At 48.5% G+C, this 13,735-nt stretch overlaps 2 protein-coding genes across 4 annotated transcripts in view; one reads left to right on the top strand and one right to left on the bottom strand.

Moving 5' to 3' along the window:
• The window catches only part of Dnajc4 (DnaJ heat shock protein family (Hsp40) member C4), a 127,108-nt gene that overhangs the window by 47,425 nt on the left and 65,948 nt on the right, over window positions 1-13,735 (bottom strand). The window lies entirely within an intron of this gene.
• The window catches only part of Macrod1 (mono-ADP ribosylhydrolase 1), a 142,313-nt gene continuing 140,724 nt past the window's right edge, over window positions 12,147-13,735 (top strand). The window contains exon 1 of one of the 3 annotated variants that reach the window (XM_050136880.1): window positions 12,147-12,569. In XM_050136880.1, coding sequence (XP_049992837.1) covers window positions 12,278-12,569 — 292 coding nt within the window. In that variant the 5' untranslated portion in view covers window positions 12,147-12,277. The remainder of the gene's footprint in view (window positions 12,570-13,735) is intronic. The other 2 variants (XM_050136878.1, XM_050136879.1) reach the window with 2 other exon arrangements.

Genomic DNA, 13,735 nt, shown 5'->3' on the forward strand with positions numbered 1-13,735 from the left:
GGGCACATCTTAATCCCAGCACTGTGGGAAGCAGAAACAGGCGGATCTGTGAGTTCGAGGCCATCCTGGTCTACAGAGTGAGTTCCAGGACAGCTAAAGGGCCCTAGTTCAGCACCACAGAGCAGTTTGCACCCCTCTGTAACTCCAGCTCCATGGGATTCCACACCTCTGACCTCCATGGTCACCTGCCCATACCCACTGTGCGTGCACATTCGAACACACACACAATTAAAAATTGAAACTTAAAAAATACTGTGTTTTGTAGTTGCTTTACTATGGTTGTGAAGAAACACCATAACTAAGAGCACAGGCAGAAAGAGAAATCCAACTGGGGATGGTGTGGACGTTTGAAACTTCAAATCAGGTCCCCGTGACATCCTTCAACAAGGGCACCACTCCTAATTCTTGAATCCAAGTATTCAAGTATATGAGCCTATGTGTGTCTGGGGAGGGGGGTATTCTCATTCAAACCACCATACTGTATGGAGGCCCACATCTAATCCCAGTGCTGGGGAATCTGAGATAGAGGGGTACCTGGTGCTTGCTGGCCAGCCAGTTTAACAGATTTAGTGGGTAAGCTCCAGGTTCAGTGTGAGACCCTGTCTCAAAAAAATAAAAGTAGCCGGGCGGTGGTGGCACACGCCTTTAATCCCAGCACTTGAGAGGCAGAGATAGGCGGATCTCTGTGAGTTCGAAGCCAGAACAGAGTAAATTCCAGGACAGGCACCAAAGTTACAGAAGAATCTTGAACTCCCCTCCAAAAAAAAAGTGCTGTGTGTGTGTGTGTGTGTGTGTGTGTGTATGTCTTTAATCCCATCACTCAGTAGGCAGAGGCAGGTAGATCTCTGAGAGTTTGAGGTCAGCCTGGTCTACACAGTGTGATCCAGGACAGCCAGAGCTACACAGTGAGACCTTGTCTCAAATCCTCGGAAAAAATAAGTAAATAAAAGTGGAAATAAATGGTTAGCAGTTAAGAGCCCTTGCTTGTCCTGTAGAAGATCTTGTTCAGTTCCCAAAACCAGTATGGCAGCTTACAGCTGACAGAGAACCCAGTACAAAGGGGTAGAGTCACCTATTCTGGCCTCTGAGGACACCAGACAAACAGATGGTGCACAGACAGACAGACAGGAGACACGCGCATGCACACGCACACTCAAGCTTAAAAGAAAGAAAGATGAAGAACAACAGAAGCAGAAGACACCTTACAATGACTTCTGACCACCACACATGTGCACACGTGAGAACACACATGTGCACATACACAGAAAAACAAGGTGCGGGTCTTTAGATGGAGACTGTGGGGCACTCTGACTTAAGCTTTGGTGTCACCGTGAAGTCATGCTGAATACTCGGAAATGGGAGCTCTCATCAGGTTCCCTATCTTGACTTTCCCACCCCTCTCACAGGAGCTGAGCATTGTCCCAGGGAAACCAATGTCCCCTTCTCTCTTCTCAGGTCCCTAGAACACAGCAGTGTCGCTACAGAGGCATCTGGCCCTGAGAATCCCCTGAGTGACCCTGTGTGACTCAGGCCTGGGCTCCAGGATATTGCTGCTCAGGGTGAAGGGAGGAGAGTGAAGGCTGTGTGGGCTTGAGACCACTCTTCCTGCAGAGCAAACTCCCAACCTGTACAGCGCCGTTTAGTGGCCATGTGGTGTGGAGTGAGCAGCTCATTTTGCTCAGGATTCTGGGGGATCTTCTGATGCTGGAATGAGGATTTGAGATAACTCCAGCTTCCTTCTTCCACTGAGGATAAGGTTCTGTTGAAGGTTCTTTCTTTTTTTAATGTGTGTTGGTGTTTTGCCATGGGTGTTGGGTCCCTTGGAACTGGAATTACAGACAGTTGTGAGCTGCCATGTGGGTGCTGGGAATTGAACCCAGGTTCTCTAGAAGAACAGTCGGTGAGTGCTCTTAGCCACTGAGCCATCTCGCCAGCCTGAGGGTTTCTTTGAGGCCTACTAACCTCAGTGGTCCTGACTCCTGAGTTCTAATGAGTTTGGGGAGAGAAAAAGGAGGGGTGAGCTCTCTTCAGTTCTCATGAACTTACATGGCGCGTCAGGCCCTACGCCAGATGCTTGGAGAACCAGAACAATGGCAATTATCTAGTCAGTCATTAGACAGCTGAGGGCAGCAGGGGGCTGGGTGTCTCCACCAGCCTCCTGCCTATAAATATCATCTCAAATGACTCCCAGAATTCCAGCCTCAGCTCAGAGCTACTCACAATTTCCAGACTTAGCTGACTTCTTCCCTTCGTGTCTGGAATGCACCCCAATGTCCTCCAGCCTGGTAGCTCCACAATGGTGATGTCACTGCCCTCTAGTAGTTTTGTCTGGAAACTGAATACATGGTTGATTTTTTTTTTCCCCCAGAGACCTCTAGTTGTGTAGCTCCAGACTTTGAATCCCTCTGCCTCAGCTTCCCAAGTGCTGGGATCACAGGCTTGAACTACCATGCCCAGCTTCCTTGAGTCTCCTCATTCACACCTCACACCTCAAACCCGGTCCATGAGCAAGGCCCATCAGCTAGAGGGGTCCGGCACCTCCACCTCTGACTGCAGTGGAGAAAAGTGTATTGACTCCCTGATGTGGCAGCCAGAGTGAGAGGGGCTAATTCTGTAGGATCCTTTGCAAGGTGCGCCCTAGCCTGTGTTCCCAGGCCATGTCTTGAGCTAGGTGGGTAGCAGGGTAGGTGATGGGTGGGGGCTTCTGTCTGGCCTTCGGAAGACCTGAAGTGAGGCCAACTACCTTGGCCATGGCAAACAGGAGCAGAGAACCTGCCTCAAGGGTTAGAGAGTCACATCATGAAGAAGGAGCCTCAGTTTCTGGGATAACAGCTCCTGACACTGGGCTATGTGCATGAGTGTTTGCCCACATGTGTGTCTATGCACCATGTGAATGCCTGTGCCCATGAATGCCAAAAGAGAGCATCAGGTCTCCTTGAATGGGAGTTGCAGGAGGTTGTGAGCCACTATGCGCGTGCTGGAAACCAAACCCAGGTCCTCTGTAAGAGTGTAAGTGCTGCTAATCACTGAGCCATCTCTTCAAACCTGGCTTTCCGTCTTTTTAAAAGTTTTTTTTAATTTATTTTTTAAAACAAGGTATCACTAAGTGGCCTTGGCTGGCCTGAAACTTGCCATATAGACTAGGTTGGGTGGGCTTAAACTCAGAGATCCACCTACCTTGGTCTCCCAAATGCAAAGATTAAAGGTATCACCACACCAGGCCTTATAGAAATCTTTGAGACAGGATCTCTCATAGCTGAGGCTGACCTCCAATTTCTGATCTTTCTGCTTCTGCCTCTGCCTCCTAAATACTGGAATTACAGATGTGAGCTGCCACACCTGTCTCTGGCAGTTTATATTATTATTTTGTGTGTATCATATATGTATGATGTGTGTATGATAGAGCACACATATGGAGATCAGAATTTCCTGGGTTTGGGGAACTGAATTCGAGTTGTCAGCCATTTGTGCTTTTACCTGCTGAACCATCCTGTGGTGCTTACTTACCTGTTCATGATATAGGATCGTGGTATGCATCTCTGGCTGGCCTCAAACTCACACTTAGCCAATGATGGCCTTGAGCTCCGGATCCGCCTGTCACCACCTCCCTGGTGCCAGGATTACAGGTGCAGCACCCTGCCCAGTGCCTTTGACCTTTTGAATTTTTATCTTATCAGCAGGCAAACCCGTGTAGCGCACTTTGTTACCTTACAATCTCATTTGCTAAAGGAGAATTCAATTCTTTATATGAAAATATGCAAACCAGGGGCTGGAGGACTCGCCTAGTGGTTAAGAGTGCTTGCTGCTCTCACAGGGAACCTAGGTCCTATTCTCACTCTTCGTATAGTAGCTTATGACTGTCTGTAACTCCTGTTCCGAGGGAGGGAGCGCTCTCCTCTGGTCTCTGTGGGCGGCAGACACTCAAAGAGTACACAAATATGCAGGCAGGCAAAGTACAAATTTAATTTAATGAAATTAAAATAAAGGAGCTAAAAGTATACAATGGAAAAAAGAGAGCATCTTCAACAAATTGTGCTGGCAAAAATAAAATAAATAAATCTTTAAAGCAAAACAAAGTAAGCATCCAGAGTCAGCTACTTGCTGTACAATCCTGATGCCCGGAGCTCAATCTTCAGTTGTTGGAACTCACAGAAAAAGCCTGGTGCAGTGATGTGCATCTTACCCCCAGTGCAGCAGAAACACACAGGTCGGTAGGGGCTCCAGAGATGGCTCCAGAGCTAGAATTACATTCTGTTCTTGCGGAGGATGTGAGTTTGGTTCCCAGGCCCTGTGCTTTGAACTCCAGCTTCAAGGGGTCTGATGCCTCTGGCTTCACAAGAACCTGAAATTTATCCCTTCACAATACACATACACTTATATCTAAAAATAAAATAAATATGAGCTGGAAAGATGCCACAGCAGTTAGGATCAAAAACTGCTCTTGCAGAGGACCTGAGTTCAGTTCCCAGTTCCCAGGTCATAGGGACCAAACCCCTGTAATTCAGCTCCAAGAATTCTGATGTCTCTGATCTCCTTGGGGACCTGCACTCACATGCATACACATACACACACATGGAAACAATAAACAAAGATAAAATAAGCATACCAGGAAAAGAGTCAGGAAAGACATCTATGTTACCCTCAAGTCTCCACATGTAAGTGTACCTGTGCACATGCCCCCACATACACATATGCCTACACGCATTTGAGCAGGTAGACACATGTACACATGCACCACACACATAATGCAATAACTAAACGAACAAATAGCTCAATACCTTCCCATTTTATTTCTCAAGAGAAAAACATAAGATTATACAATTTAAAAAATTTTTCTTTTTATGTGTGTGAGTGTTCCTACTCACATGTATGTCTGTACACTACATGTACAGAGACCAGAAGAGGGTACTGAAACTGTAAATATTGTCAGTTATAGATGTGAGCTATTGCCATATGAGTGCTGGGAATTGAACCTAGGTCCTCTGCAAGAAAAAGTGCTTTGAACAGCTGAGCTGTCTCTCCAGCCCCAATTATTATAATTTTTTTTGTTTATTCGAGACAGGGTTTCTCTGTTATAACAGTCCTAGCTGTCCTGGAACTAGCTCTTGTAGACAAGGCAGGCCTCAAACTTACAGAGATCTTCCTGCCTCTGCCTCCTGAGTTCTGTGGTTAAAGGCATGTGCCACCACCACCCAACTCCAGCCCCAATTTTTTTTATATAACCTTTAACACCTCTGTTAAATTCAAAAACCAAATCAAGCATTTCAAGGCCAGACTGGCCTACCCAGAAATTTCCAGGTCAACTGAGACAACACAGTGAGAACCTGTCTCAACATAGAAAACTAAGTAAAAATTACTTTAAAAAAAGATTTTTCTTCACTTGAAACCAGCTGTCTCATTAACATCTACCTTCACCCACAACCTTGGGAGGCAAAGGAGGGCAGTGACAACCTCTCTCGGTCAGGAGGAGTCTCATTAACATCTACCTTCACCCACAACCTTGGGAGGCAAAGGAGGGCAGTGACAACCTCTCTCGGTCAGGAGGAGTCGGTGTGTCTTAAGAGCATTTTAATCTGCTAGCTCTCTCCACATGGTACAGGACTTTCACAGCCACCTGGCATGATATTCATGGGGAATAGGACAACAGAGGGACATCCGTGCTGTGGAGACACGCAAGCTGTCATCTGCTCTTGCTTGCACACCTCTCTCTATAATGATACAGTCCTGCCAGTGAACCAGTAAAATGCGATGTGGCGAGTAGGTAATAAAAATAGGAAGAGAGTATTGCAACCTGGATAATGGCTGAATGCAAATTGTTATCACCCAGAACAGACATTAGGACCTGGGGGCAGAGACTGCCATTCATCTGCTTGGTGGGACAATAAGAAGCAGAAAGATGGGTGGGTAACGCCTGAAAGCCTCAGGAAACATCAATGGCATGGGGTTTGCTTTGTTTTGGTGTGCGTGTGTGTTGTATGTGTCTATACTTTTAAATCTGTTATCATTACATTTATTTATTTATTGTGTGTGTGTTTGAGGAGGTGGAAGTGCCACAGTGGAGGTCAGAGGACAACTTGTGGGAGGGGAGCTTGTTCTCCTCCCTTTATATGGGACCAGGAGGCTGCAGTCAGGTCTGCAGGCTTGGCGGAAAGCCCCTCCACCAGCTCAGTCACTCACTGACCCTGCTTTATTGCCTTGGGAAAGGCTCTTTCACTGAATGAGAAGCTCACCATTTCGGCTAAGCTGGCTGACCAGTGAGCCTTTGAGGTCCATTTACATCGTTGGGGATTTGAATTCATGTCCGTATGCTTACAAAACAAGCATTCTTATCCACAGAGCCATCTCCCTAGCCTCTGTGTTTTGTTTGAGACAGGATCTCACTACGCAGCCCAGGCTGGCTTTGTACTCCCTGTGACCTGTGCGTAGAGGATGACCTTGAATCCCTCATCTTTCTTCCTCCACCTCCCAATTGCTGAGATTATTGGCAAGCCTCACCACGTCTGATTCTGGCTGAGGAGTGGCTTGTGTTTGTTTTAGACATTGCTATATCCGTTTTTTTTTAAAAAAAAAAAAAAAAAACATTTTTGTCTTATTTATTTGAATGTGAACATGTACCAAAGCACACACGGAGGTCGAAAGACAACTTGCAGGAGTCAGTTTTCTCGTTCCATCATGAGTCCTAGTGATCAAGTTTGGCAGTGAGTACCTTTACCCACTGGGGCCCCTCACTGGCCTCCTGCCTAGCCTCCTGGATGCTGGGGATTGAATTTAAATCCTTTGTTTGCACAGTAAGAACGTTACTGAGTGACCCAACTCCCGGCTGTTGCAACTGGCTTATTATCTTCATTTACCTTTTTTTTTTCTTTTTTTGAGACAGGGTGTCTTTATGTGGGCTCTGGTTGTCCTAGAACTCCTAATATAGATCAGGCTGGCCTAAAACTCACAGAAATCTGCCTGCCTCTGCCTCCCAAGTGGTGGGATTAGAGATGTGTCCATCACACCTGGCATTGGAATCAATTGGCATTGATTACTTTTGCCTTTTCCTTTTTTTTTTTTTTTTTTTTGACATAGGTTTTCTCTATGTAGTCCTGGAATTCTTGCTGTAGACCAGACTGATCTCTAACTCACAGAGATCTACCTGACTCTGTCACCACCAGCCAGCCGGAACTGATTTCTTGATTGTCCTGACTTTGCCTTATAGGGGTATACCACTATGTCCAGTTTCTAATTATCATTTTCTTCCTTCCTTCTCTCCCTCCCCCCTCCTTCCTTCCTCTCCTCCTCCTCCTCCTTCTTCCTGGGTCTTTCTAGCTTTTACGTAAGTAAATATCCTCCAATATTAAACATTCTGTCCTGCAGGGAAACTCCTTAAGCAGAAGGTAAAGAACTCAAAATAGCTTTAGGAAGTCCCTGAAAGTGACAGATTCACAAACCTCCTCGCTGCCAGAGAAGCAATAAAAGCCAAGGGTCCTTCTTAGAGGAGCAGAGCCAAGCTGTAAAGAATTCTCTGAGTGTAAATGTACAGATCCGAAGGGCAAGGTATCCTGGCAACCGGGAACCAAGGAATACCACAAAGTGACATTGAACAGCAAACTTTTCACAAGATTTACTGGGAAAGACACAGGAGAGTGGCTGCTTCTGTTGGGAGAGAATGAACAAAGAACTGAGCAGGAGGCAGGCTTTATGTAGGATTTCTTGTATGGGGGGGGGGGGATGAGGTGGGGAGCTTTCCAGAGAGGCCTGGAATTGGTGGGATTTTGTGATCTGATCTTGGGGTAAACTCTCAGGGATTGGTGGGATTCTGTGTTTAATTTTGATTGGACATGTTAATTAGATGAGCCAAAGGGGGCTTTTGATTGCTGGACTTTAATACTTTGATAGTTGGACCTTGGTAGTCAGCCTCAGGAGGAGGAAGTGGCCAAATAAGGGACTAGACCTTAGTGGCTAGCTTTAGGAATGTAATCAGGGTGAAGGGCAAGGCCTGCCAGAGCCATGTTTGCTAGTCCTAGGCTGGCCACAGTTCCTTCAAAGGGGTTTACATTGCGGCCGGACCATCTGCCTGGAAGAAGCAGAAACCAGTCAAGCTGCGTAGAAGAGGTTTAGACCAACTGAGTCACTTGGAAGGGACACTCTCCAACCTGCTGAGCTGCCTGCAGGCTGTGCAGTGTGCTCCAAGTTCCTAGCTTTTGTGAGCTGTCTCCTATGCTGGTTGGGGTCGGCTTTGGTGATACAACTGACTTTGCAGTAATTTCTGCTTCCATAAGTGACCCCTTGCCCATACTCCTGAATTAACCAATAAAACTCACTGGTTCACCAAGTTGGATCTTGGTGGTATCTGTGCTTTAGTTTGTTGTGGGCTCCCTACCTGGAGTGAGTAGGTGTGTGTACTGTCACACAACGTATGTAGTCCTGGCTGTCCTGGAACTAGCTCTGTAGACCAGGCTGCCCTCAAACTCTGCTTCCTTTGTGTTGGGAATAAAGTGTGCCACTACACCAGCCTCCAGCTACTATATTCCTTTTGTTTGGTTGTTTGTTTGAGACAGGGTTTCACTGAAGTTTTGGGGTCTGTCCTAGAACTAGCTCTTGTAGGCCAGGATCACAGAGATCCATCTGCCTCTGCCTCCCAAGTGCTGGGATTAAAGGCATGTGCCACCATGCCTGGTCAACAAGGCCTTTTAGACATAGCAGGACTACACACATATGATCAGAGACTGGCAACATGCACAGGGCTTGCATGAGTCTCGGCCAGATGGGGTCCCAGCTCTGAGGGGAAAATGGACACAAGACCCCATCCCTAACTTAGATGCCATCTCCAGTTGACAACTGTTCATAAAGGAAAAATAAGTTTTCTCCAGTGGAGTCTCACTGGGCACACAAATCACTGCTGGGCTCAGCAGGAGCCTGGGTTATTTATTATTCTTTTTTCCTTCCCTTACAGATCTTTTGTGTATATATTATGGTTCCTCATGCTGTGTTTTTATAGGATTTTTGTGTGTGTGTGACCATGTATGTCTTTGCATCTATATATGTTTCTTATGTTTTCTTTTTTCCTTTTTCTCCTAGTAGTTTGTTTGTTCCTGTTCTAGTTTGTTTGTTTTTATTTTATCTTATTTTATTATTATTATTTGTTTTTTTTCGAGACAGGGTTTCTCTGTGGTTTTGGAGCCTGTCCTAGAACTAGCTCTTGTAGACCAGGCTGGTCTTGAACTCACAGAGATCCGCCTGCCTCTGCCTCCCAAGTGCTGGGATTAAAGGCGTGCACCACCACCGCCCGGCTTATTATTTTTTTTTAGATAACTGTATTCTAATGAGAGAAAGAAAGGGTATAGATTCAGGTGGGCGGAGAGTCAGGGAGTATCTGGGAGGAGCTGGGGAAGGGGAAATTCTAATAAGAATAAATAATAATAAAGAAAGAAAGAAAGAATAATAATAAGAAATAAAGGCGGTGGTGGCACACGCCTTTAATCCCAGCACTCGGGAGGCAGAGGCAGGTGGATCTCTGTGAGTTCGAGGCCAGCCTGGTCTACAGGAGCTAGTTCCTGGACAGGAACCAAAAAGCTACGGAGAAACCCTGTCTCGAAAAATCAAAAAAAAAAAAAAAAAAAAAAAAGAATATATTGTATATAGGGCTACACTGAGAACCCTGTCTCCACAAAAATGTGTGAGTGTGTGTAATGAAAAAAAGCTATTTTCAATTAAAAAAAAAAGACAAAGAAGAATCAAGGCTTTAAAGAGTGCAGTAGCTGGCAGGGTGGTGGCGGGGCTCTGGTTAGCCAGAGAGCTCCAGGGGCAGGGTGGTGGTGGCAGGGCTCTGGCTTAGCCAAAGAGCTCCAGGGGCTCAGCCCCAAGGGACATATATTTCAGCCTTCTCCTTAGTAACCAGATTTTGGGTGGGACCTTACCTTTTCCCAGAGTCCCCTACCCAGGCTTTGATCTGAAGGAAGGCTTGAGGGCAAAGTGAAGGCCCTTCAAGCTGCCTCTCCTAAACTCGGAAGCCTGTGAATATGACCCCTGGCAAAGGAAAACTAAGGCTTCAAACCAGCTGAACATGGGCAAGCAATGACTTTTTCCTGGATGTGGATGGGGCCAGTGTAATCACAGCCTGGAAAATGGTAGAGGAAGCCAGCAGAACCGGAGAGCAAGGCCCCCACCACAGGAAAGACAACAGGAGCCTGGGCTCACTGCCAGGATGCAGGAAGGGGCTACCGGAAGGGCCATGTGACCTCTGGCAGCTGAACAATCCCGGGGCTTCCTTAGAGCTTCCTGGGAGGAAGCAGCAGCAGGTAATTCTGGTGACTCCGCCAGATTCTTGTCTCACAGAATTTAAGATGACAAATCTGCCTTAAGCTGCCAGATTTGTGGTGACGTTTCAACAGGAGGATCATTCACTTTGTCCTTTCTCTCCTTTTTGTTTTGTTTTCCAGGATCTAAATCTTTATTTGTAAAATTTGAGGGGTAAGGGTTGGAGAGATGGCTCAGCCATTAAGGCTCACAATAACAGTTCATTTAAAAAAAATGTGTTTGAATGTTTTCCTGCATGTATGTTTGTGCACCACTTTGATGCCTGGTGCCCGAGGAGGCCAGAAGAGGGTGGCACCCTTGGAACTGGAGTTACAGTAGCTTTGAACCCCCATGTGAGCCCTGGAAATGGTCTCCTGGGCCGCTGGGCCAGTGCTGTCTGTTACTGAGCTATCTCTCAAGCCCCAGGGTCTAAATCGCTTTTTCTCTTTTTCTTTTTTTAAATAAAAACAACCAAATAAACAAAAACAAAACACAGAGTCTCACGGGGTGGCACTGACAACAAGCGTTCAAGTAAACAAGGCTGGTGTGCAATTGAATATGAAGTAGTGGCTAACTTAGATCTCCTGATCCTCTTGCCTCTCCTCGGCCTCTGGAATGTTGGGATTACAGGCATGTGTCTTTTTTCTAATCTATTATTTTATGTGCATGTATGTCTGTGTGAAGGAGTCATGTAGCTGTATTTTTCTTTTGGGCCACCAGCGCACAAATAATGGCACAGAGACTTATTAATTTTGAAAGCTTGGCCTTTAGCTTAGATTTGTCCCACTAGCTCTTTTAACTTAAATTAATTAATATTTTTATTAATCTATGTTCCACCACGTGAATTTTATCTCTCTTCGACTCCAAGCGTCTGACTCATTCTGAGTCTCGATGGCATCTCTTGCGGCCTCATCTCCTCTTCCTTTCCCTCCCTGGAAATCCTACCCACACCTCCAACCTAGTTATTGGCCGTTTAGCTTTTTATTACACCAATCACAGCTTCCCAGTGTACAAATATCCCACCACAGTGGGAGATCTTGGAGTAACAGACAGTTGTAAACTGCCAAGTGAGGGCTGGGATTTCCACCCGGTCCTCTGAAGTGCAGTCAGTGCTCTTTAACGGGTGAGCCATCTCTCTAGCCCCACAAGCATGGGTCTTTAGGGGAAAAAATTACCCTAGTTAGTTGACCAGATAGTGCTCCTAGGTACCCAGATTTTATTTTATTTTTCTTTCTCTTTTCTTTTTTATATTCACTGATGCATCGATGGATCAACTGATTGACTGAGACAGGGTCTAGCTATGGGGCGGCACTGTAGTCAGGCTGGCCTTAAACTTTCCTAAAATCCTCGGGCCTCTGCCTCCCGAATGCTGGAATTACAGGTGTGCAGCACCACACCGGGTTGGCATCCAAGTTTCTGGCTTTCAAATCTCACTAGTGCCTTGGTTGCTCTGAAATTCAGTAGGCGCCGCTTCGCCTCTGGAGCTTCCGAGGAGTTTGAGCTCTTCTGCCTGGCTCGGGAGAAGCCGTCCAACCTGACAAATTGGTCTGCCGCATCTACCCCCTCCCCTTGGTGGACTGTAACCTGCGGCTGTTGTGGACCAGACGCGGAGCTGGGTGAAGCGTAGTGGCGGCGAGACAAGCCCAGGTCTCTCTGCCTACAAGGCACGCGTTAGGGGCCGAGTTGAGTACTGAGCCAGGGCAGCTCGGCGGAAAGAACAAGGAAAGAGCTTCAGGAGGTTGGCTGCGGCCTCTCCCGGAGGACACAGACAGGCTGGGTGCGCACGTGTGTATACAAGTGCGTGAGCTCAGTGTGTCGGACCCGGACTACAAGTTCCAGAGTGCCCAGCGGCGCGCCGCCCGCGGTCTCTAAGCAGGTCGCCACGAGCTGGCACGCGCCACTCTCGTCCCAGAGTAAATAAGCGACCGAGCCCGACTCTCCTGAGCACCGTAAATAGAGTCCGAGTGGGCGGAGAGCCGCCCGGCACCGCCTGCTCATGTCGCTGCAGAGTCAAGTGTCCGGCCGCCTGGCACAGCTACGCGCGGCGGGGCAGCTGCTGGTTGCCCCGCGCCCCTGGCCCGGCCGCTCGGCGGGTGGCCCGCGGCCCCGCGGCAGTGCGTGCAGTCCCTCGGTGGCGATAAGCGCGCACAGCCTCTGCGCGTGGCCCTCGGCGGGAGTTGGGGCGTGGGGGGCAGCGGGGCGTGGAGCCTGGGTGCGCACCTGGGCCCCCCTGGCCATGGCCGCGAAGGTGGACCTGAGCACCTCCACCGACTGGAAGGAGGCCAAATGTAAGTGTGAGCTCAGGGCGTGGGTCTCCCGGGCCGAATGGCACCCCACATGTCCCGAGACACTTGGGGACCCCCCCTCAGCCCACAGCCATGTCCAGCTCCCACACCAGGTCACCCCTTGACCAAGTGAGTGGGGAAGGCGGCTATGGCCCCCAGGAACCTTCCGCCCAGATCGTCTGGGACCTGCCACCTTGCTCCATGCGCATGAGGGAAACTGAGGCCCAGTGTCAGAGCCTATTTCCCCAAGGTCAGGCTTGAGTGTGTAGAAGCAAAGTGTGGTATCTTGGCCTCCAATACCTTGCCTTGCATGCTGCTAGACATTTGGGGCCAAGTGGCAGGGATAGGCTGTGAGAGTAATACAGGGCTGGTGGCTGCCAGGTAGGTTCAGATAGCCCCAAGAGTGGCAGCTCGGGTGCCGGCCTCTCTAGGAGTGTGGTATGTGCCCGTTTTGCCCGCCTGCTGACTTCTGGCCCCTTGCCAGCAGCTGCCCCCTTCTTGGGGGTCTGGGCTCATAGAGCAGACTGACACCGAGTGTGGGCTGGTGAGAGTCACTGATTCCCCCAAGAATGAAAGTATTTCTCCTTCTGGACAGGCATGCCGGGAAGGGGCCACAGGTCCTGGACGACCGAGTCTCTTAGCTGGAACGCAAAGTCCAGAGTCCCAAATAGCCCTGAGCGGCAGCCCAGCTGCCCCTGCCCTTCAGAGCCAGTTCCTCCCCTATGACTCTGGGCGGATCCTCTTTCAAAAGAGCTGGGAAGGCGCCTGTCTCATTGGCTGGGCTGCTGGTGGGCATGACCATGCGGGCTGGGCCACCCGGGTCAAACTGGGTTGAAGCTAACCTCAGATTGGGACGTTTTTCGGAAAGAGAACTTCTCCCTGTGGTTTGAGTTGCCTGTCTGCCCAGGATCCTAAAGCACTTGACAGTCTTGTCTGGGAGCAGAGAAAACTTGCCACTCCCTCAAACTTGGCTGGAGGTTGGGGGCTGGCCCAGAACTCCAGCAGAGGGAGTCTTTGTCCCTTCTGAGAGTTCATCTTTCTCCTCGTGGAGAGCAGCAACCCAGGGAGGTGGCAGAGGGCTGGGACAGTATCACACCTAGTGTAGGGTCTGCCTCTGTTTTTAGGTGCCAGTCTTGCTCCCCTGGGTCTGTTTAAGCCCAGTGAGCTGG

The sequence above is a fragment of the Alexandromys fortis genome, unplaced genomic scaffold (assembly GCF_014885135.2).
Source record: "Alexandromys fortis isolate MF-2015 unplaced genomic scaffold, M_Fortis_MF-2015_v1.1 scaffold_3, whole genome shotgun sequence".
Classification (NCBI taxonomy): domain Eukaryota; kingdom Metazoa; phylum Chordata; class Mammalia; order Rodentia; family Cricetidae; genus Alexandromys; species Alexandromys fortis.